The sequence below is a fragment of the Bidens hawaiensis genome, unplaced genomic scaffold (genome assembly GCF_021521415.1).
Source record: "Bidens hawaiensis isolate Kalapana, Puna unplaced genomic scaffold, B.hawaiensis_p1.1 tig00021711_1, whole genome shotgun sequence".
Classification (NCBI taxonomy): Eukaryota; Viridiplantae; Streptophyta; class Magnoliopsida; order Asterales; family Asteraceae; genus Bidens; species Bidens hawaiensis.
Genome location: NW_027493378.1, coordinates 268210 through 292763, shown reverse-complemented (window position 1 = coordinate 292763; position 24554 = coordinate 268210). Strand labels below are relative to the sequence as shown.

Genomic DNA, 24554 nt, shown 5'->3' with positions numbered 1-24554 from the left:
AACCACTACATGCATCATATACGTATCTGCAGACACGTAGTCCACTATCTAACCTGCTTACATTACCACTTAGCCTCTTATTTACGCCTACCACTTTGCCACCTTGCCACTTTAATAACGTATAACGTTATGCCACTTTGCCACTTTAATAACGAAGGCACGTATAGGCTTACCCTACCACGTACTATCGTTATGCCACTAACACTCTTTCTAGACTCTTGCCACTTCTAACACGCTCTACCTCTACTTGTCTACAACACGCTTCATATCATTTACATAATAAGCAAGTCACATCAACAATCATACACACATAATAACGATGGCACGTACAGGCTTTCCCTATCACGCGCTCACGTTATGCCACTAACACCCTTACTAGACTCTTGCCACTTCTAACACACTCTACCTCTACCTGCCTATATCACACTTCATATCAGTTCGGTATTTACGTAATAAACATGTTACATCATAACATTCATACACACTATCAACCATTTGGAATTTACTATCCTTGGCGATACGTGCAATATCCGAAGATCGTTCACGTACCGACAAGCATTATAAAATATATACCTCGTATAACATCTATAGCATACACTTACCACTTAAGGTAAGTGTATTCACACTTCACATCGAGTATGCACACAGCCCCGAAAACATAACAAGGAAATGGGGCTAGAAACTCACCTGAACACGGTTACGTTCTCCGTTGATCGTAATCCCTTTCTTCAGTTGTGTACGGCTGACTGTATAACAAGTATACATATCAATTTAACTATCACTACTTATAACATCTTTCTAGTCTTAATTACTACCCACAACGAACGGGGGTCCGGGGGCAGCGCCCCTGGCAGCGGGGTCTAGGGGCGGCAGCCCCTAGCAGGGTCCAAGGGGCAGAGCCCCTGGCTGGGGTCGAGCTGCTAGGTCAGCTTGGAAAAATTTTATTTCCAATAACTGTCTTAACACATTTTCCATTAGGTTTTTAATTTATTTTCTAAACGAACTTCACTTTAGGCGAAGTTAAACCTTAGGCGAACTTGGCTTCAGGCGAAGTTAAACCTTAGGCGAACTTGGCTTCAGGCGAAGTTAAACCTTAGGCGAACTTGGCTTCAGGCGAAGTTAAACCTTAGGCGAACTTGGCTTCAGGCGAAGTTAAACCTTAGGCGAAGTTACGCTTGAAGGCGAAGTTCATCAAGCGAACTTAATCTTGCAGGCGAAGTTATCGCGCTGCAGATCTGTTTGCCCATAAATCCTTCGTTTCTTAGCCAAATAACTCGATTTTGGTACACACGGAATCGTATGATCGGCGCCTACAAATCCCAACCATCAAATCGGCCTAAAATCGACGTTTTAGGGGTCCGATTTGGGCAGTTTGGGTTTCGGGTCCGGTTAACCCATCCAATCCTAACCATTTTCAGTAATATTAGCTTTGTTGGATTTGTTCTTACCTTACCAACTCAGATCTATCAACAAAATCTCGGGTCTCGGCTTCGAATCTTGATCGGTTAGAATGTGTGTGTTTTGAGTGTGTGAAGAAATAGATGTAAAATGAAGATATTCTTGGGATTTTGGGGGTATTTATATCCCTGAAATCCCATTCTCATTTAACCCATCTCAATTAATCCAACACTAGCCCGACTCATACCAACTCCTACTCTATTATTTATTTCCTAATAACCCGGGTAAACTTTCTCTCTAATATTAAGTAATATAATTAATATTACTTGAAAATTTCGGGATGTTACACATACCATCTTTCACAAGTTTTTATTATTTATAAAATGTATATAAATCCATTTATAGTCTCATATCACTATTAAAAAAATTATAAGGATTTAACTTTTTAAGAAATTTTATATATTTATTTTTTAAACGGAAAATATAATAACACAAAAGGATCTAACAAAGAGTGCCGAAAACAAAACTAGCAAATTATATTAAAAGGAGAGGGTTTTTTGACCACTTGTTCCATGAAGTCAATTTATGTTCCTATAAGCATACCAAATAAATGAATAACATAAAATAGAATAAAAAATCTATTCATTCCTGATTTTATTCAGCTGAAATATAGAAGTGTTTTTGTATCTTTATATGTTTTTGTATATTTATAGCGCCGTTTAAATTTTTTTAGGAAAATTTTATGGGAAAATTCCCAAAGTGGTCCTTTTCTAGAGAGTGAAAATCAAAATAACCTAACTTTTTCTTAAAATCCGGAAATAGACCTTCAAATCTCGTCTGGAACGCCACATTGGGAATCAATATGACGAGATTCAAAATGATTTGAATCTCGCCGGCTTCGTCCAAATTTAAGTAATCTCGTATTTCAGGCCAAATTCTAGGAAATTCCGTCTGCTTCGTCCATTTTTTGAGAAATTTTTTTGTCATTTTCTTTAAAACTATCTTTCTCTCTTCTCACCTCTCTCTTCCCTTTTCTCTCCATCATCTTCATCGTCTTTCTTCACCATCTTCCTTCTAAAACCTCCAATCATGTAAACCGGTTTGGACTCGGGTGACCTTTGAATCACTTCCGGCGGGCACAAATCAAAGCCCAATAAATCCGTCCATTGGCTTTGATTTGTGCTCGTCAAAAACGGTTCAAACGTCACCGAAGCCTAATCCGGTTTACATGATTGAAGGTTTATTTTTAAGGAAGATGGTGAAGATGAGGCGGTGGGTGAAAGGCACGTTTAATACTGCGAGGTCTTCTATTTTAATAAATGGGTCCCCGACTTCGGAATTCGACATAAAGAGGGGGGTTAGACAAGGGGATGCGTTGTCTCCATTTCTTTTCATAATAGCGATGGAAGCATTGAATGTGGCGATGCACTCGGCATGTGCGGCCGGTCTCTATAAAGGTATACAAACACCGCACAATGGTCCTCTCGTGTCACACCTTCTTTATGCGGATGATGTGGTGTTCATTGGTGAATGGTGTAAGAATAATATTATTAATCTGAAACATATATTGAGATGCTTTCATTTGGCGTCCGGATTGAAAGTAAACTTACAAAAAAGCTCTTTGTATGGGGTTAAAGTAAATTTTGAAACGGTCAGTTCCATGGCTTCGGTGTTAAATTGTAAAGCGAGTAAAGTGCCTTTTGTCTATCTCGGGCTTCCGATCGGCGCAAATATTAATCATAAAAAAAACTGGAAACCAATTCTTGAAAAGTTTGACTCTGTTCTGTCCAAGTGGAAAGCTAAGGTATCTTTTGGTGGGAGACTCACGCTTGTTAAATCGGTTTTGGGAAGTTTGGGAGTTTATTACTTCTCGCTATTTAAAGCCCCCACGGGCATCCTCAAAAAGTTAGAATCAAAGCGAAAGAGGTTTCTTTGGGGTGGTAACGAGGATAACGAAAGGATAAGTTGGGTTGCTTGGCAAAAAATAATTAGAGATAAGGATAGAGGTGGGCTGGGAGTGGGGAGTCTAAAGGCTATTAACTTGGCATTATTGGCAAAATGGTGGTCAAGGTACAAAAATGACAATTCCTCTTTGTGGGTCAAAGTAATTACCGCTATTCACACAGGTACGCAAAGTTGGGCATGCATACCGGTTAAAAAATCTATTGGAGGAACTTGGAAGAATATTAATAACTTAGAGTCGGGGGCAAATGGTGAAAATTTAAATCTCTCAGCTAGGCTTAAAGTTCAAGTGGGCAGGGGAGATAAGACACAATTTTGGATTGATACATGGGCTGGTGAAAAGTCATTAAAAGATATGTTCCCCTTACTGTTCGGGAGGGAGCGGAAAAAATTTGTGACTGTAAATGAGTGCTATGAGAAGGAAGGAGTTGAAATTAGATGGATTTGGCGGTGGGCTAGGCCTGTTAGAGCTCCTGCAGCAAAAAATGAATTGGCCACTTGCAAAAGTTTGTTGGCAGGTTTGGAAATGAAAGACAAGCCAGATTTATGGTTGTGGAAGGATGTGGAGGGATCAGAGGTGGAGTATAGGGTGAAGAACCTAAGATGGGAAATGGATAATATGAAATATCAAAAGGTAGAAGATAACTTTTGGTTGAAATGCATTCCAATCAAAGTTAATTGTTTTATGTGGAGACTTCTTTTGGATCGGGTGGCTACAAAAGAAGCACTTTTGGTAAGGGGTATTAATGTGGGAGATAATAAATGTGTTATCTGTGAAGCGGCGCCAGAATCGGCCTTGCACTTGATGGTGCGGTGCAAGGTGGCGAGATGGATATGGGCTATAATTCTTGAATGGGTTAAGTTACCGGGGTTTAATTTTTGTAAGTCTGTGCGAGAGATAATAGATTATCCAGCAAAGTTCAAGATGAATAAGATGGAGTGCGAGTTGATTCAAGCAATTGTTTTGGTTACGTGTTGGGAAATTTGGTTAACAAGGAATGATATGTTATTCAATAAAAAGACGTTTTCGATGGTGAAGGTTATAAATGACATTAAGGTTATGTCATTCCTTTGGGTGTGTAATCGGAACAAGAGATTGGGTATTGACTGGGAGAAGTGTCGTTTTCAATTTAGTTAGTTTTCTAGAAGTTTTTGTTTGGCCTAAGTTTACTTGCGTCTTGTAAGTGTTCCTTTTTTTGGTTTTTTATAAAATTTGGCCTTTCAAAAAAAAAGATTGATGGAGAGAAAATGGGAAGAGAGAGGAGAGAAGATAGAGATAGATATGTTAAAGAAAATGATAGAAAAAAATTCTTAAAAAATGTACGAAGCAGACGAGATTTTCGAAAATTTGTCCGAGAAAGACAGGATTACTTAAAATTTGAACGGAGCCGACGAGATTTGAAGGGCTATTTCTGGATTTTAAGAAAAAATTAGGTTATTTTCATTATTTCTATGTTGCCAAAATGTTTATACTTAGATTTAACTTATGTGTATGGTGTAATTAGCATCCTATCTAATTCGTTTGATATATCTATTTTGATATGTAAGCTTGTAAATAACTTAATAAAGTTTAACTAATCATATGAATGAGAAAATAATAAGCTTCGTAAATATAAAATGCTAAATACATCATCAACCAAAAATATATGAACATCCAGCTGGTCTATTAGTAAAGTTGCATAGCATTCAATCCAAAAGATCAAAAGTTTTAGTCTCATCGAAACATTGAGTAAAACACGAGTAAAAAAATATATTAGCAGTTAAAAAAGACAAAGGTAAAACATAGGATTCTTCTTTCACGAACACTCTAGTGTCTAGTTGAATTTATATATAATATAAAACTTAACGAAACAATTTTAAACTAAATATAAATTTATTATTTATATATATTACTACCAAACCACTAAGATTGGTTATACCTAATCCCCACACTTCAAAATTGAAAATTCTTCGATCAAAATCTTGAAATAAAGAAAAATAATAATCGATTTATGACACGAAACCAAAGTTTGGTTTTCAAGTTTTAGTAATTGACAAAACTAAGTTCTTAATTAAATCTCACTCATCTACAGAAATAAGTAGCCTAAAGATTATGATGGTAAATAATAACATATATGAATTTTTATTTTTTAAAAAGGCCACTAATCTGAAATTATTTATATGCATGTTACTTTGGAGAAAGCCTAGTCATATATCAATTATTGGATGTATAAATCTGAGTTACGAAGAAGTGGGATATTAATGTATAAATTATAAATATATGTGGAAAAAGTCGTAATCAATAAGTCAAAGAAATAACAATACTTGAAACATTATCCTACTACATTGCACCCGTATATTGTGGTATTAATCAATAGATATAACATGTTCATATATCAATTTATTTTGGTGTGTATAGTTGTATACATGATGGGTCTTATCCCAAGGAACTTATCATTAATTTGTCTTACATCTCGTTTTCCGTTCTAAAATAACTATAGATTTTGTGTTCAGACAATATATTCAGATTATTATATCATTTGTTAATTGTTATATAATTTAAATAGTTAGTTTTATTGGGCCTAATATAAAAGTAATATCTAATCTAGACATGTCCATGTAGTCGGCCTTATTATTATTATTTATCACCCTAGGGGTAGGGTATCTCTCCATGTTACATTACAACTTCCAACAAAAGATATGACAACTCAAGGCTTCGAGTTCTAATCGTCGAGTCACATGGATCTAAGGAATGTTACAAAAAAATGGCATTTGACCGAATAATTGTTATTGGGAGGTTGATTCTAAGGAATGTTACAAAACCATATCTAAAACAACATAAGTAAAATTCAGACATGTAAACCGATGAATTTGTTAGCAAGTGTGTTGGCTTCTTACGGATGGAATATGTTCATACCGATGAATTTGTTAATGCCGACAAGTCGTAGTTGACAAAGAACTAACCATTGATGGTAATGTTGTACTGATAAATACTAACTTACTACAGATGGTAAGCCGTTACTATTAAAGTGCAACTCCATGTTGAAGAAGTTGTTTTTACCAACGAAGATTTAAGTGTTAGAAGACAATATTGCTATGATGATGAATATTAAGGATAACTTTTTACTGAATAAAATCATGCTTATTGAGGATAACTTTTTACTGAATAAAATCATGTTTATTGTAACACTGCAAGTCATGCCAAGATATTGTCCACTACTCCCGATGGATTGCACATCCAGGAACACACGGTTTTGTTTTCGCTGGTCGAATTGCTCGCTTAAGCAAAACATGATTTGATAGAGAAGGTTTCCATCCCTTTTTAAACCAATGTGTGACTTATAGATGTGAAAACAACGTAATTTCTTTATGTTAGGTAAGTGGATATCGTGCTAATAACTATCATCATGATAACGAAACTAAAGGTAGACTTGAATGGAATTATAATTTTATATAGGTAAAACATAATAGAATGCTTTACTAATTGTAAAGATGAGACAAGCAATCATTTGCGGTTCAGGTTTAAACAATAGGTAAATTTTATTTTTACCAAGGATTACGCGTGATCTAAGATTACAGACATAATCACTCATCGCCAATAAAACCCGGGCTTGTCGTCCTTTTTTGCGCTAATGCAAGTGTTCAACCTATCATGTGGATAACACTTCAATTCATTGGGCTTTGGAATATTGTACGTTAAGTTAGAAGCCATAAAAAGCTAATTGGTGTAATCAGAAACAGTTTTGATCCTTGAACACACTTATGATATAACTGATATACACCATCATCTAGCAATAATCTTTACTTGTTGCTTTTCTGGTATATCTACGATGGCGTAAAAGGTATCCAACTCATAAAACTGATTGTGAACCACTTCAAGATCAAGATTCCCACGATAAATAGCGTTTATTAACCACCATTTATCCGGTCATCATAAAGAGCATCTGTCGGGCAACCACCTCCCGATTTATGTCAATTGCCGAATAACTAGACGAGATAACAAAAACAAAAGCAGAAACACACGCATTAAGACAAAAAGAGGGATTTTAGTATGCACATTTTATTCAATGAAGTCATAAACGAGTTTATCAAACTCTTGAACATCACGTTTTGTTGTGTTGTGTTTGTAGACTTCAGTCATTGTATTATGTAAAGATTATTGACTGATAAGATATAGTTTATTCAGGATCATTAAGATTATCTACTGACATCACAAAATTTAGGATCACAAAATAAATGAAGGGTTTAACTATCTCAAGATTCAATACATGGTAAAAAAAATAATAAAAAAATGAATCGTCCATACGATATCCAAGATTAGAATCAAGTGTTTAACCACACATGATTTAAGGAGGTAATTAAGGGAATAACACAAAAGATATTTGTGGAGAAACACAAACGGTGTTTGAATGTATAAAAACGAAACCAACCCACCTTCCAAAATGACAATCCCAGGTAGCACCCGGAAGAAGCAAATTCTTCCCGGTACTTTAACAAAATAAGTAAATAAAAAAATTTATATTTTCTTCGGTCTTTCTTGTTTCTTAAATAAATATAAATATATATATATACTCCGCATTAGAATATATATATATATTCTGGGTGTCGCCGGGATTGTAACATGGACACCCGAAAGTTTGTTTTTTTCATTGTGTTATGCATCTTCATAACATTAACGAAGGCGGAAGATCCTTATCACTTTTTTGAATGGAAGGTCACATATGGCACGATGTCGCCCTTGGGGGTCCCACAACAGGTTATTCTGATTAACGACAAGTTTCCTGGACCTGTGATTAATTGCACAAGTAACAATAATATTGTCGTCAATGTTTTTAATAACCTAGACGAGCCGTTTCTTCTAACATGGAACGGTGTTCAACACCGGAAAAATTCATGGGTGGATGGAACGCCAGGGACTATGTGTCCTATCCAGCCTGGAACCAACTTTACGTATAAGTTTCAGGTGAAGGATCAAATTGGCAGTTACTACTACTTCCCAACCACCGCAATGCATAAGGCGGCAGGTGGTATTGGCATCATACAAGTGCATAGTCGGCCGTTGATCCCGGTCCCGTTTGATAACCCGGCTGATGAGTTTGCGGTTTTTGTTGGAGATTGGTTTAACAAGGGACATAAGGCATTGAAGAGCCTCCTTGATGGTGGGAAATCTATTGGTCATGCTGACGGGATTCACATCAATGGCAAGTCGGCTCAGGTTGGTGCAAAGGCTGAACCGTCATGGACCTTTGAGGCCGGAAAGACATACAGGTTTAGGTTCTGTAACATCGGGATGAGGACTTCAGTTAATTTCAGGTTCCAGGACCATGACATGAAGCTGGTCGAGGTCGAAGGATCTCACCTCATGCAGAACGACTACATGTCAATGGACCTTCATGTCGGTCAATGCATGTCTGTTTTGGTCACTGCAGACCAACCACCAAAGGATTATTACTTAGTTGTGTCAAGCCGGTTCGGCAAGCAATCGCATTCCACTGTCGCTACCGTCCGCTATGCAGGAAGCAACAGCCCTGCATCAGAGGAGCTTCCACCACCTCCACCAGAGAAAACTGCCGGATTCGCATGGTCAATAAACCAGTTCAGATCATTCAGATGGAACCTAACCGCAAGCGCAGCTCGTCCCAACCCACAGGGATCTTACCACTATGGTCAAATTAACATCACCCGCACCATCAAGTTGGTCAATAGCCGGAGCTACATCGATGGCAAGCTAAGGTTCGCTCTCAACGGTGTCTCCCACATCGACCCCAAGACTCCTCTCAAACTTACCGAGTACTTTGGTGTTGGCGACAAAGATTTCAAATATGACATTATCGGCGACGAGCCACCGGCGGATATTGAAAAGAATATCAAGGTCGCCCCAAACGTCTTAAACGCAACTTATCGTAACTTTATTGAGATAATATTTGAGAACCACGAGAACACCATGCAAACATATCATTTCGATGGATACTCATTCTTTGCAGTGGCAATCGAGCCAGGGAGGTGGAGCCCGGAGAAGAGGAAGAACTACAACCTTGAAGACGCCATCAGTCGCCACAATGTGGCGGTGTTTCCCGGGTGCTGGGCAGCGGTCATGCTCACCCTAGACAACGCCGGAATGTGGAGCTTGAGATCAGAAATGTGGGAGAGGTTTTACTTGGGACAGCAGTTGTATGTCAGCGTACTCTCACCGGAGCGGTCCCTCAGAGACGAGTACAGTCTGCCGGAAACCACACAACTTTGCGGCATTGTGACAGATTTGCCCAAACCACCGGGCTACGTTTAGATTCAACTTTTTCTGTAAGCTTGTAATTAAGTTTTCCAAGGTTTTTGTGTGGCCATTGTTGATACTGTTGTAAATTTGTAATTATCACTCCATTACAAATTAATTTTTTTTTCTTTTTTTTTTTACAAAATAGATGAAGATATTATTGTATCATCACAATTCTTATCAAATTTATGTTATCCTATATATAATATATTAATTATTAATAGTGATCACATGAATACATCCACAAATACTATATGAACAAAAATAAATAAATGGCCAAACACAATATAATCCAAATTTCCAATCAGGCCAGCAAACACTAATAAAATCCTTCACAATACAATAAAATTAAAAAAAAAAAAAAAGGATAGATAGCTAGCTTTGCTTGCTTATTTTGTTGGTTATGTCCCTATGAGGAATCAAGCTTAGCATCACTAGGATTATTCAAATTTCAATGAAAGATAATAAAAAGATAGGAAATTTAACACTTGGCACGCACGCACGTAGTTGGTCTATACACAAAATGAAAGCAGGTTACCGTTTTTTGCCACTTTGATGGAAACCGAGACTATCTTTGAGGCGGGTCCACGTTTCGCACGTTTGCTCCGGTCAATCCTTCGATGCGGTCTTTGGTTATGTCCACAAAGTGACCAACCATTTCGTGAAACTGCTTCAGTCCAGATAATGGGAGGATGATGGATGACCTATCAGAGCCTGCAACCTGCATTTGCCATTCAGGATTCATTATTCATCCAATATATTAATATTGTTTTATAATTATAACTAATGCAACAAAAAGTGTTTTGTTGGTTTAGATACTAGAAAATGACCCATTTCAACATGAACGTGATTTGACAGGACATTTTGCGATTTAAGTAATTACATATCAAACCAAAAAAAGGTTCTTGATTCTTACAAAATGATACTGATATTTATATAGCAACGCGAATATGACACTAACGTTACATTTACAACTTAAAAGAAAAACACTTCATCCATCATTTAGTCTAGGCTTGTAAACGAACCAAACAAACACATACAAAGCATGTTCGTGTTCGTTCGTTTAGCTTAACCAGACAAACAATCAAACACGCATAATTAAACAACACGAACAATTTAAAAAATGGGGTTTTCTTGTTCGTGTTTGTTCGTCAAGGAAATGAACATGTTCATGTTCGTACATCGAGAAAATGAAAATGTTAGTGTTTGTTTATGTTTGCTCGTTAACAATATAAACAAACAGTTCACGAACAAACGAATGAACAAAACTGAACATAGACGAACGAACATAACTGAGCTAAAACTAGTTATTAGTAATGTGAAAAACAATGTGTTGGACATAACGAGTTACCCAAACTATACAATAAGGGCCAAAAAAAATTTGGACTAAACATATTAACAAACGTAAACTAATGAACATAAACGAGTTTATGAGAAGTTAAGGAATGAACATAAATCAACTTGACTTTCATATTTTAAAACCCTTGGTTCAGATATAATGCTTTAACTTTGACATGTTGAATGTAATTGCTATGTTATTTTAGACTTTGATTTGGATATTAATGTTACTTTTAACTGTCATTGGTATATGTTCGTTCACTTATTTCCTTTTATGTTCATCGTGTTCGTTTATGTTCGAATATAAACAGAGTCAATTTCTTAATGAACAAACATGAACACAAAAACTTGTCCATTTAAGTGTTTGTGTTCGTTCGGTTAGAGTTAAGCTAATGAACACAAACAAGCCATGTTCGTGTTCATTCAGTTGGTTTACAGGCCTCCTAAGTCTTTTAGTAACTCTTAGTGGCATAAGAGTCAGAAACCGATTAACTTCTTTTTATATAACTAATAGCGCGACTTTAGGATAACAATCATTAACATGAACTTATGTAAAATATCACCATCATAATAAACTAAAAACAATCAATGCAAAATTCTTACCTCAGATATTCTCAAGTAATGGCCCCGGTTGTTGCTTCCAAGGTCAAAGAAGAAGCGCTTCTGGTCAGCCCGGATCACCTTAGACACCCCGAGACCACCACGTTCATCTGAAGGTGGCAAGTCAAATGTGGTTGTCCTGTCTCCTAAGTTCAAATCAGATGTTGCTGTAGGTGGAGACTGAGAACTGTTTCCAGCAATAAAACCAGCACCAACATCATCAGAAAGGCCAACTAGTTGTTCATGAATAATACCTTCAGAATTTTGCTGTTAATCAAATAACAAAACAAACAGAAAAAATGATGAGACTGAGAAGCATAAACAAGGGTGGTTAAAGTTTAAACAGAATGAAAGGTAAAACGTTTGAAAATCGAACCTGATTTGGGGAAACAAAAAGCTTAGATGTCTCGTTTATCTCTTCCAAGATGTTTCTAAATGCAGTCCACCCTTCATCCCTGTTGCTTCCTGCTGGTACGATTATAGTGCTGCGGTTTCTACTTACTGAAGCTTCAGATACCTGCAACGAAACTCTATTAGGGATAACTAGTTTACAGGTGGAACCTGTTATCATATACAAAGTGACCTCAACAGTAATTAAGGAAATTTTGCAAAAGCTACCATTAATTGTGTTTTACTCTTTCAATCTTCAAACCAAGAAACCGCAAATATTATGAACATGAAAGATAATGGGCTCAAATTTACAGACTGTCCTTTTCCGTGTAACAGCATGAATATTAGGCCTGAAAAACTAGGCGGGGGTCGGGCGAGTTCAGGTTACAGGTCAGAAGGGGTTCCAAAACAAATGAATTCGGATCAAAACGAGATCTGAGCAAAATGAGTTGAGGGTCAATACGGGACGGGGCGTTTTGAATCAGTATCAATTTGGTTGATGTCAAAATGGGTTTGGCTAAAACAGAATCAAGTTAATGAGTCGTCTTAGATAAAAAGTACCCACCCTACCCCGTTAATCTGCTGGTGGTGGCGCCGTGGCGGCAACGGTGGGTAGTGAAAACCGCGGTGTTGGGTGTTCTAGTGGAGACCGCGACGGAGGTGGAGGAGCAGAAGAGGTAATGGGGTAGCGGCGGAGACGGCGGTGGTGGAGATCGGTGGCGGTGGGGACAGTGGTGGAGTGCCGATGTCATTGACGTTGGCGGTGGAGCGTTGAGGTCAGTGACGCGGCGGTAGAGTGTCAAGGTGGTGGCAGCGGCGATGACACGTAGGTGAAAACAGACAATGGTCACAGGTGGTGCTAACCCATTTGAACCCTTTTTGAATTTAATAAGAATTATAATAGCTACAAATTTAGACATGTTGACTAACTTTAGGTGTTGACTAATTTAAGACGCCTATTTTGACCTGTTCACTAATAAGGTGATCCATTTCGACCCACTAATTAATTTCAGGTGACCCAAATGAATCGATATACAATTTAGTTTTGCCCAAATTAACTCATTATTTGAACTATGGGCCATCACATCTTAACATACAATCTAAAACCAGTTACAATCAAAGCTTCTGCAATTCATAGCAAATCTATCACCAGGTTAAAAACATTAATGTGATTTTACAGCATGCTAAATATGACAATATAACCTAACATAACTCCCAAATTAAATCAAGGTAGGTGCAAAAAAAATCACATGCTTTCAAGTATGTACAGATAACTAGTTAGTTAGCTAGCTACTATATGCATCTACACACCAATAACAATTGTCCTTCAAATTTCTGACCACAATAATAATATGACAGAAAAGCCACATGCGTAATTTGTTTCCATGCATCATAGTTTGATTTCTCTTATCTATATTGCAATTCAAGTACATTTAAGTTCTTGATACATGATAATTAACTAATAATCCCATAATGCACACAATATCACAGCAGAACATTTGGAACACATTAACTTGAAGCAAATTAACACAAATCCATAAATACAGAATTACACGAACACGTACCTTCAGAAACCGACCCCTCCTGTTCTCCCCAATATCAAAGTAAAACACCTGAAGAAATAAACACATTTGCAGAATTAGGAAAGTCAATTCCATGTATATATAGAAACAATTCAAGTAATCTAATATAAGCTTAAACCAAACCACATCCGATCGCAACAATTATTTACAGTAATCTAAACTATAATGTAACTAACTAAGTAACTACCTTACTATCCAGCTGTAGCTCCTTGCTAGAAGCATCCTGGTCATCAGACGTGACATAATAATTAAAAATATCAAAGAACCAGGCGATGCCGTTAAACGGAACAATGATCGTAGAGCGCGTAGCCGACGTCTTCTCGGATATCTTCAAGTACCGTCCGCGAGGGTTCTCCTTGAGATCAAAGTAAAAGAGCTTATGCTCCACCTGTAACGTCTTCGACAACAGCTCCACGTCATTACCGCCACCACCACCACCACCACTAAACTCCATCTGTAAATGCTACTTCACAAGTGTTGACTTACGGTCTGAAATGAAATCGATTGAATTAACTTAGGGGAATGAGTCAGTGTTACATAGTGAATTGGAATGTGTGGTTATGGATCTGTTGGTGAATTGGATTTGGGGAATTAGGGTTAGGGTTTTGATTTGACGGAGTCTCGTCGTCGTTGGTGATGTGAACAAAACCACCGCTTTCGTTTTATGTTCGTCGCTAATTAGACTTTTGCAGTTTGGTCATTACTGGTTTTATATTATGTCATTATGTATACAAAGTTTTTTTGGTTTTGTGTTTTTAGGTCTTAAGTTATTGGAGCACAAAATCATGAAGATGAGTGGTCATTGGTTAATGTATACATTGCTTTGTGGATCCAAGATTGTGAAAATATAATTATTTTAAGTAAGTTATACTAATATCTAGTTTTTTTTAATAACATTTAAAACTAGTCATAATATTCGAGTAAGTTTTTTTAAAATGAGATGTTAACAGTTGATACTGATTTTAACGCTCCACATCTGATTATCAAGAAGGAGAACATACCACTATAAGACAACTATTTTGAGAGAACTATCCATACTAAAATCTATTTATTAAAGAAAGTTTGAATATTTTTGTATTTAATTGTTTATTTAAATGTTGCAAGTTTTAATTCGTAATTATCACTGTAAGAGCATTTCCAATGAGTTCTTTAAATCATGTGAGTGTGTTCTTCATTGTTTAGAGTGTGATTGTGAATGTATAAGAGAGAAAATGTTACAGTTCATGAGTAAATTTAGATAAACATTGTTCACCATTCATAAATTTTTAATATTTTTCGAAAGTGGTTGTGAGTCGAGAAAATAGAAAATGTAATTGTAAAAGTCATCATCATCATCATCATCATCATCGTACTCAGTATATCCCACCAATAGCAATGCTATGGTAGGGTCTGAGGAGGGTAAGATGTAGACAGCCTTACCTCTATCCCATAGGGATAGAGAGGCTGCTTCCGGTGAGACCCCCGGCTCGATAGTAGTTTTGAATCAAGCCTTGGACATAAGACACATAACACTCAATCATCGGGACACCGGCTGATTGGTGCATGTGCCCTTGTCTTTCGGCTATCAACGCCACCACATGATGCCTGATTAACCTTCCGTCACTTTTAACGTTATTTTCACGTGATTAGTAAAATAACGTCAAAATTAGTGCAATTTTACTTTTGCCCACCCAAGGGTTCACACATATATACATTATATGTGCGCACCGCAAGCAGGGCGTTTAATTGTAAAAGTATAGAAACATATTATTTAATTGAAAATAAGAGAGAGAAAATGTTACTATTCATTAGTAAATTTAGAGAAAACAGTGTTCACCCTTCATGACTTTTTTATTTATTTAATATTTTTTGAAAGTGGTTGTGAGCCGAGGATAGAGACAAGGTAATTGTAAAAATATATAAACTATTATTTAATTAATAATAAATGTGAAAATATAGTGATTTTTAGTTAATTTTAAAATTTGAAGATGAAAAATGAATTGAGAATGCACTAAGATGGTCGGATAAACTTGTATATTAACTATGTTTCTAGTTATGTATTAGTCAAACTAAAGGTATGTGTGGTACGATTTTAAGTTTTATCGTAACTCGAACCGTTGATAACGAGTTTAAACTCTTTAAACCAAACCAATTTGAATATATGGTTTGGTGGCATGGCTTAGGTAAGGACAGTTAATTACTAAAAAAACAGGTAGTTGAAATTTGAGACTGAAATTTACACACACCACTTTTATAAAGTTTATTTCACAACTACTCAATTTAGTGAGGTCTTTTTGACAATGAAACACCAAGGACCACTGTCTTATAAATTTGGGACTGATTCCACTTTTGCAGGTATTAGTTACGGTGGGCTAGAAAAGCCAAGCCAAACCCCCCTTATTTGGTATCAAAATGAATTTGAGCAAGTTTCATGTTTTCCACCAACTTTATTCTTTTCATATTTCCGGTATTTCCATGTTTTACTAACCACTTTATATAAATAAATTGACACTTGGAATTTCATTCATTATAAAACTAATCAACTATAAACGTGGATGATATAATACATCAAAAAAAAAATTATTATTTTTTAGGTGTTATATAGGTTGATAAGTACACACCACCACGAGAACAAGTCTTGCAATGTATGAGTCTATGATATCTGTGAACACGATCCCACCGCGTTATTGTATCCATATTTTGATGTAATTGTATGTAGTTTGCAAAGCAACTTTTATGAAATGTTAAATAAGTGGTATTAGACAGGTTATTGTGTGCACGGGTATAATTTGTTGTATTTAATGTTATGAGCTTGTTAGGGTAGTTTTCTATTTATATGACATCTGTTAGACCAGCCGCAATAGGATGGGGTTGCTTTTTGTGCGTCGAGGGCGCGGAACACCGACAAGGGGCGCGGTTGGGGGTGAGGGGGGACGGCTTCCGGACGATGGGCACGGATGGGTGAAAAGGAGGTGGGCTCCTCTCTCAAGGATATATTACCGTTAAAATAAAAAAATAATAATAATTTAATTATTTTCTATACAAATTCTAACCATATTTCCAATTTTTACTCAAACAACTCTCAAATTTCACTCTAAAACTCTCAAATTTCCACAACCATGGATCCGAGCTAAAACCCAAACCCGAACATAAGCTCGAGCTCAACCCCGAACCTGAACCCAAATCTGAACCCGTGGGCTAGTATGCTCGCAAATAACAATAACTCTCATAACTCTTTCTATGCCAACCAACATCGACCCGTAGTGCCTCCAAAATGCAACCGTTTACCAACGATATGTTCTTTCGACCGCCAATGCCGTTTATGCCTTCGCAAGTAACCGAAACCTAAACACCTGAAACCCAAATACCCAAAACCCAAGTACCTGAAACCCAAGTATCTGAACTGCACGTTCGTCGCAAACGAACTCATAAAAAGAAGAGTGATGACGGTAAAACAACTACCAAAAAGGCCGGAAGACAAAGGTGGGAAGCGGATGAGGAATTGGCGGCGCGTGCGTGGATCGACTCATCTGAAGACTCGGTTCAAGGTAAATTATAAAATTATCTATATATATTTCATGTTTTATTTTTATTTTTTTTGTTGACTAATACTAAGCTTTTATATGTATCGAAGGTGGATGGTAAACAAGGCCCTGACTTTTGGGAAGAAATACGTACTAAGTACTTTGCTATAATGGGTCGAGGTTGCTACCGTAGGGAGGATTCTGTCTCCAACAAATGGAAGGCAATGCGCACAAAAATGACCAACTTCTCTGTAACAACTCTGGTTTTCGAACTTATACTTTTACCCGACTCGGTTCGATGTTCTGGTTATTTCGTTTATCGAGTTTAAATTGTTTAATTATTAATATATTTATTTAAGTATTTACAATTATATCTTTCTCAATTTGGCATTTTAACCCAAGATATAAACTTTTATATATATTTGTACCCATCCTCAAACATCAGGGACTGGAATGTAAACTTTATTATAACCCATTCTCATAACCTGGTTAACCCGTATCCTAACCCTTAAACCCATACCCGTATCCATCTTGCAACCCAGTGACCCGTTCAACATCTTGGACCACAATTCTCGCAACAAACATGGAAATTGAATCATGCGTTTGATTAACCTTACCATAACAAGCTTGCCAACTTATTGAATTAGGAAACGAGATGACTGCAGATACGTATTGCTTATATTGTGAACCAGACTCAACTCGTAAATGATTACACGGCAAATCAACCATTATAATCCAATTAAACAAGAGCACATCTTCCTGGTTCCATAGCGAATCAAACCCAAAATACTAATTTGATTGACATGAGCTGTTGGTTCGTGTTCTTATACTTCGTCTTGGTCGTCTGCCGTGATCTAATACACCATCAATACAACACCAATTAAGGCCTTATCGTCAACGCTCATGATACGCTTTTGGAATTCTTGTTGTTATCTAATCACTCTTGTTCGTCTATTAAGGTGAGTACCGCATTCCCCTCTTTTTTACTCGTTTTCTCACGTTTTGGGGACATATGCGTAAATTGTACCTTTTCATATATACTTATACACAAGACTGAAACATTGTCTTATGTGCTAATAACTTATACTTTACTTGTTTATGTTCTTATATGCTTTCGCATTTGGAGAGGTCCAACATAATCTTAGTCTAGTATGATCATACGCCAGTCGTTAGCCTTTGTGCTTCTCGACATCTCAGTTATACTTGCTCATTTGGTTAAATTGTTATTCTCATATGACTTGTTGCAGCTACGTATTTTGTAATACATACCATATGTACAACTAAACTGGTGTATTGCTCACTCAACATGTGTTGTTGACAAAATTCTATTTTACACGCATATGTAGGTTATCATAGGAATTTAATGTGTTTTGGTGAAGACTTAGTCAAGAATTTAAGTTAGAAAATAATTAATCAAGATCAGCTGTGATAATAGTTGTATTGATGTATGATTATGGATTATGTTTTCGTTTGTATTTGATTTATTTGAAAATTTAATTTAATTAAATTAATAGATATTGTCATTTAAATAATGTTGCGTGATAGTAACCTTGAGAGCTGTGACAATCAGTTCGCGCTCTGGCATTTCCGCCGTAGGTTGGGGTGTGACAGATTGGTATCAGAGCCGAAGGTTTGAGATATGTCGCTATAAATTGCCTTAGACACATTTTTAGGAGCCCTATATGTGCCTATCTGTTTATCTTTGTGTGTTCAAATTAAATTGTTTACAGCTTTCTTAGATAATTATTTAATGATTATTTATTATTGTATTGTTATGCACACACACACACACACACAACTCCGAGGCTATGCCTCAACATTGAAAGAATTTTTTTTTTGAAATTTGTTTGCTTTTTATTTTTGGGAAATTCTTAAAAATTCCCTACTTTTGTTTTTACTCCTTCATCTTAAGGCAAGGTAGCATGGCAAGTTCCTCTCGGACAAAGAGGAACACAACTGTCATACGACCGACACCTTAGGTTGATTTTAAACCGAATTTACGGTGGTTCATGGCTAAACTCGGCTTTCCCAATTATTGTGTTTTGTTTTAAATGGTTAGTTGGGTGAAAAATCCATGGAACCCATGGGCACTCATACTATCCATTTCTCAATTTGGTTTATGTTTTTGTTGGAGTCATCATACGTGGTGGTTCACGGAATGCTCCAACTACTCATATTTCTCTCGTTTGTTTGTTATTTAGTTTGGTCGGTTAAAACACCATGTAACGCTCATTGGGCCGACAAACTATATCGTATTGTTAATTCGTTAATTAGTTGGGACAATCAAAATGTCATGTAACGCTCATGGGTTGTCCAACTCAGTTGTTTTTATTCGTTAGTTTCGTTGGGCCATTCAAATTGCCATGGAAAGCTCATGGGAGGCCAACATCCACATTTTATATTTCGTTAGTTTATTGTAAACTTAATAAAGATCTAAATTTTAAACTGACTTAACTCCTCGAGTAGTCATCACACATTAATCATATTGACTACATCATTTAATAGCTATTTACGCTATGTACCCCCCTCATCTTATAAACTTTTACTTTTAATCCTCATGACACAATTCCTCTTACGGGCAACGTTATTATAAGTTATCTACATACTTAAACATTTTATTATTCTAATGATATCCTCAACTTATCCTTCATATTATAAATCTTTATTTTTGGTCCTTGTTGAATTCTCATCTAAGAAACCATCGTCATCCTAGACATCAATGTTTGATTCTCACGACCACCGCATAGCTGCTTGTATAGCTAAAGAGTTAACTGTTGCGATCCCTAGGATAGTAACCCAAATTCGGAACCTTAATGCAACCGGTTCAACTTTTCCCACTAATTCCCTTGCTGGTGACTACGAATCATCTACCTCCACTCATCCCCACAACAAGAAACACAAGAACCTTGCTGCAACAAAACCTACCCGCCCGCAAATCTCCTTAAACAAGAAACCTTACCACGGTCCTTTCCCGTTATGCTCCATTTGTAACCATCATCACCTACTTAAATCCATATGTCGTCGTTGCACCCAATGTAACCTTTATGGCCATTTTGCTAACACCTGTCGTGTCCCGCCTAAAGCACAAGCTGCCCCGCAACAACCTACCCCTCATGCTCGACCTGATGTTCCTAATACCCGTGCTTGCTACCATTGTAAGAACCCAAATCATCTCTGTAATGCGTGCCCTCAACGTACCCATGCTCATCAAGCCCAATCTACGACTACACCCTACTACTTGACACATGCTCACCACGCTCAAACTCATCAACCTTATGTCCATCAAGTTCCTCACATCAATCAAGGTCAACCTTACTTAACCCAACACTACCAAACCCCACAACCACAACCACAAGCTCAAGTTTACCCGACATATTTCTACCAAACAACCTTCTTGCAAACTGTTCAAGCTCACGTTATTCAAGCTACCCCTTCTTAAACTTTAAATACTTGTATCTTTACGTTAAAATTCGTCTTAAAATTTCTTTGCTTTATTAAAACTTACTGCAACTTTTGAAATTATTTTATACATTGGTAACTTTCTAGTGTTCTAAATTAAAACTCCTTAAAAAAATTGTTTCCTCAAAATCATGTTTTACTCAAATGCTTGGTAAACCCACACGATGAGACGAATCATGTGGACCATCCGACGATGACAATAATTATGGTCCGGAACATAATTATCGAAGTCCTCGCATGGAAATCATGATGCGTAAGATTGTGTGTCATGATATAGAATTTAAAGTAGTTGGAATACGGTACAAATGTAGAGATGATAAGGGCATGGTGGATACGCCGCTGATACATCCTAATATAAGTGTCCTTTCGGATTTGCATTCGGAGCGTTATTTTAACTATTCAAAGTTCGGTGTTATGATAAATTTATAAATTTTATTTTAATTTTCTTTTCCTCAAATTATAATGGTGTTGTTATAGTATTCTTTAATTTCGGGATGAAATTTCCTAAAGTAGGGAACACTGTAACAACTCTGGTTTTCGAACTTATACTTTTACCCGACTCGGTTCGATGTTCGGGTTATTTCGTTTATCAAGTTAAAAATTTTTAATTATTAATATATTTATTTAAGTATTTACAAGTATGTCTTTCTCAATTTGGCATTTTTAACCCAAGATATAAACTTTTATATATTTTTGTACCCATCCTCAAACATCAGGGACTGGAATGTAAACTTTATTATAACTCATTCTCATAACCTGGTTAACCCGTATCTTAACCCTTAAACCCATACCCGTATCCATATTGCAACCCAGTGACCCGTTCAACATCTTGGACCACAATTCTCGCAACAAACATGGAAATTGAATCAAGCGTTTGATTAACCTTACCATAACAAGCTTGCCGACTTATTGAATTAGGAAACGAGATGAATGCAGATACGTATTGCTTATATTGTGAACCGGACTCAACTCGTAAATGATTACACAGCAAATCAACCATTATAATCCAATTAAACAAGTCCACATCTTCCTGGTTCCATCGCGAATCAAACCCCGAATACTAATTAGATTGACATGAGCTGTTGGATCGTGTTCTTATACTTCGTTTTGGTCGTCTGCCGTGATCTAATACACCATCAATACAACACCAATTAAGGCCTTATCGTCAACGCTCGTGATACGCTTTTGGAATTCTTATTGTTATCTAATCACTCTTGTTCGTCTATTAAGGTGAGTACCGCATTCCCCTCTTTTTTACTCGTTTTCTCACGTTTTGGGGACATATGCGTAAATTGTACTTTTTCATATATACTTATACACAAGACTGCAACATTGTCTTATGTGTTAACAACTTATACTTTACTTGTTTATGTGCTTATATGCTTTCGCATTCAGAGAGGTCCAACATAATCTCAGTCTAGTATGATCATACGCCAGTCGTTAGCCTTTGTGCTTCTCCACATATCAGTTATACTTGCTCATTTGGTTAAATTGTTATTCTCATATGACTTGTTGCAGCTACGTATTTTGTTATATATACACTATATGTACTACTAAACTGGTGTGTTGCTCACTCAACATGTGTTGTTGACAAAATTCTATTTTACACGCATATGCAGGTTATCGAATGATTTTAATGTAGGTTGGTGAAGACTTAGTCAAGGATTTAAGTTAGAAAATAATTAATCAAGATCAGCTGTGATAATAGTTGTATTGTTGTATGGTTATGGATTATGTTTTCGTTTGTATTTGATTTATTTGAAAATTTAATTAATAAATATTGTCATTTAAATAATGTTGCGTGATAGTAACCTTAAGAGCTGTGACAATCAGTTCGCGCCCCGGTATTTCCGCCGTAGGTTGGGGTGTGACATTCTCTAACATTCACACCCGCGTTACAAACAATATAAGAAGCGGCACGAGCGATGTCAACGTGATTGAGTGTTTCTTAAAAAAAAGGCCCTTTATAATGCAGATTTCAATATGTTGGAAATTTGGAGACAATGCACGAGCTCACCAAAGTAGCATCCGGTCCCGACATCTTCACCGTGACTGTCCAAACGATCAAAGACAATGTCTACTTCGGCCGATCAATCGTCGTCTCAGACCGCGTCGTATCTTCGTTGTCAATTTAACTTAAACGAGCTTGATCTCAATCTTGTTTTTGATGAACTGGATGAGTTACCACGTCCGGTAGGAAGAGATAAAGCCAAGGCGGTGACTAGAGGTGGAGGATCTTCATCTAGAACAACATCCTCGATGAGTTTCGATGTGAGCTCGCGTTTTGACAATTTGGAGCTTAGACTACATGAGATTGCCGATGCTAAAAAACACTCAAAAGATGAACTCATGAGAATGCATGAAGAAAGAAAAGTGATGCATGCTGAATACAAAGCGATGAATGAAGAAATAAAAAAAGATCACTTGGAGCGGCAACGCGAAAAAGATTTCGAGCTCCTCGCAAAGGATCTATCGCATCTAGATCCGGTCACGCATGCGTTTTTGGAAAAAAAATAACAAGGATAATGGCCAAATATGCAAACGAGTACAAGGACGACGACGACGAATATTAGTTATATTTTTTTTATTTTTATTTTTTTTATTTGTATGTTTTTATTTTTATTTGTAATTTTTTAGGTTTTATTAATATGTTTTTATATTTAATTTTGTTTGTATTTATATTATTGTGTTGGTTTTTTGTTTTATGAGAAAAAAACAAAAGTTTAAAGGGGCTTCGTTGCCCTTCACCATAGAGGGACATTATAGGTTGGGGCTTCGATGCCCCAAGTGCTCACGTGGCGCTGTGAGGAAGCTTCGATGCCCCTCACTATAGAGACTAGCCTTATTGATCAAGACCCCGATGTATTATGAAGCCTGATATTGTATTTAATTTTCAGTTAATTGCACATTGTCACACCCCGACCAAAGGCGGCGGAACATGCCGGGGTGCTACCGATTGCCCAAATACACAAGACACTATTTAAAGTGACAATATTTAATCAACTCATTTTATTTCATAAATCAATAAACAACACATCTCGTTCATATAAACAAATTTGAAAACAAGTAGCAATCATATTGTTCATTTTACTAATACCCTAATAGTCTTGGTAACGTTTTTCGTTAAGTCCTCAAGTCAACAAAAGTCAAACATGTAACATTTCATCAAATAAAATTTGTCAACACAAAGGTTGGTGAGCAATTCATAAGTTTAAGCATATAAGTATATGATAATATAAAGCCACAAAACTTGTATACGAAACAATAAATAAAAGCCATAATTTGGATAAAATCGCTAATAGAATTACGTAAGCGACACCTAACTATAAGGGGATACCAAATAGTCTAGGATTTAATAGAATATCGTTAATTGCATTACGTTAACGACACCTTGCTACAAGGGGATGCCAAGTAGTCTAGGATTTATATATTTCCACCAACCAAAAGCGATAAAAACGTAAGCATATAATCATAGAACACCAAATTGAGCAAGTATTTAAGTAATGTATACAATCACGTTTGTGGGTTTAAGATTCTTGTATAAAGAATTTAGTTGAATAAGTATGAAATGTCACCCCAAAACGAAAGATGGAAAAAGGGGTATGAAAGTACTCACCTCGATTGACGAATCGAGAAATAATAAATGATCGAAATGTAGAAAGCTTGCGATGAAACGAACGAATCCGACTTGAAAGCTAATTGAAAACGAATAAATAATATATTAATGAACTTGAACTTTGGTTGAAACTACATTTGAAACATTTAACGAGAAGGTTCGGTGGTTAATCAGGTTACCGGTTAATTTGTTAACGATTAGGGACTCATACTTAATTAATAATTAAGATAAAAATAATATTATTTTATTGGGCTTTTAAATAACTAAACCAATATAAAATAGAAACAAGACGGGTTTTAAATCAAGAGTTCGGTTTTATAGAAATGGATTGATAATGAAGCTTATAATAATATTATTAATGATAAAGATAGTAATGATAATAATAACTTTAAAAATATGTTATATATATGTATAGATATATAAGACAATGATAATAATAATATATAAATATACTA

General features: G+C 36.3%; 2 protein-coding genes across 2 annotated transcripts; one reads left to right on the top strand and one right to left on the bottom strand.

The window, feature by feature from the left end:
* The first annotated feature begins 7827 nt into the window (after nt 1–7827).
* Nucleotides 7828–9625, top strand: LOC143564066 (L-ascorbate oxidase homolog). Its single transcript, XM_077051454.1, has one exon. It carries the CDS (start codon nt 7961–7963, stop codon nt 9623–9625), a length of 1665 nt encoding a protein of 554 aa, XP_076907569.1. The 5' UTR covers nt 7828–7960.
* A 518-nt stretch (nt 9626–10143) lies between these two features.
* Nucleotides 10144–14188, bottom strand: LOC143564068 (transcription factor Pur-alpha 1-like). The gene is made up of 5 exons (XM_077051456.1): nt 13709–14188; nt 13504–13551; nt 11925–12065; nt 11552–11815; nt 10144–10331 (listed from the first exon to the last, which is right to left on the bottom strand). The coding sequence occupies exons 1-5, from the start codon at nt 13973–13975 to the stop codon at nt 10179–10181; spliced, it is 873 nt and encodes a 290-aa protein (XP_076907571.1). The 5' UTR covers nt 13976–14188; the 3' UTR covers nt 10144–10178.
* Nucleotides 14189–24554: the final 10366 nt, after the last annotated feature.

Bases quoted from the DNA above. Each gene is read 5' to 3' on its own strand.
- LOC143564066 (XM_077051454.1), top strand. From the start codon at position 7,961: ATGGACACCCGAAAGTTTGTTTTTTTCATTGTGTTATGCATCTTCATA.
- LOC143564068 (XM_077051456.1), bottom strand. From the start codon at position 13,975: ATGGAGTTTAGTGGTGGTGGTGGTGGTGGCGGTAATGACGTGGAGCTG. The intron at 12,066-13,503 runs GTACGTGTTCGT...GTTTCGTTGCAG, and splicing joins GGAGGGGTCGGTTTCTGAAG to GTATCTGAAGCTTCAGTAAG. The intron at 10,332-11,551 runs GTAAGAATTTTG...TGGCAAATGCAG, and splicing joins ATTACTTGAGAATATCTGAG to GTTGCAGGCTCTGATAGGTC.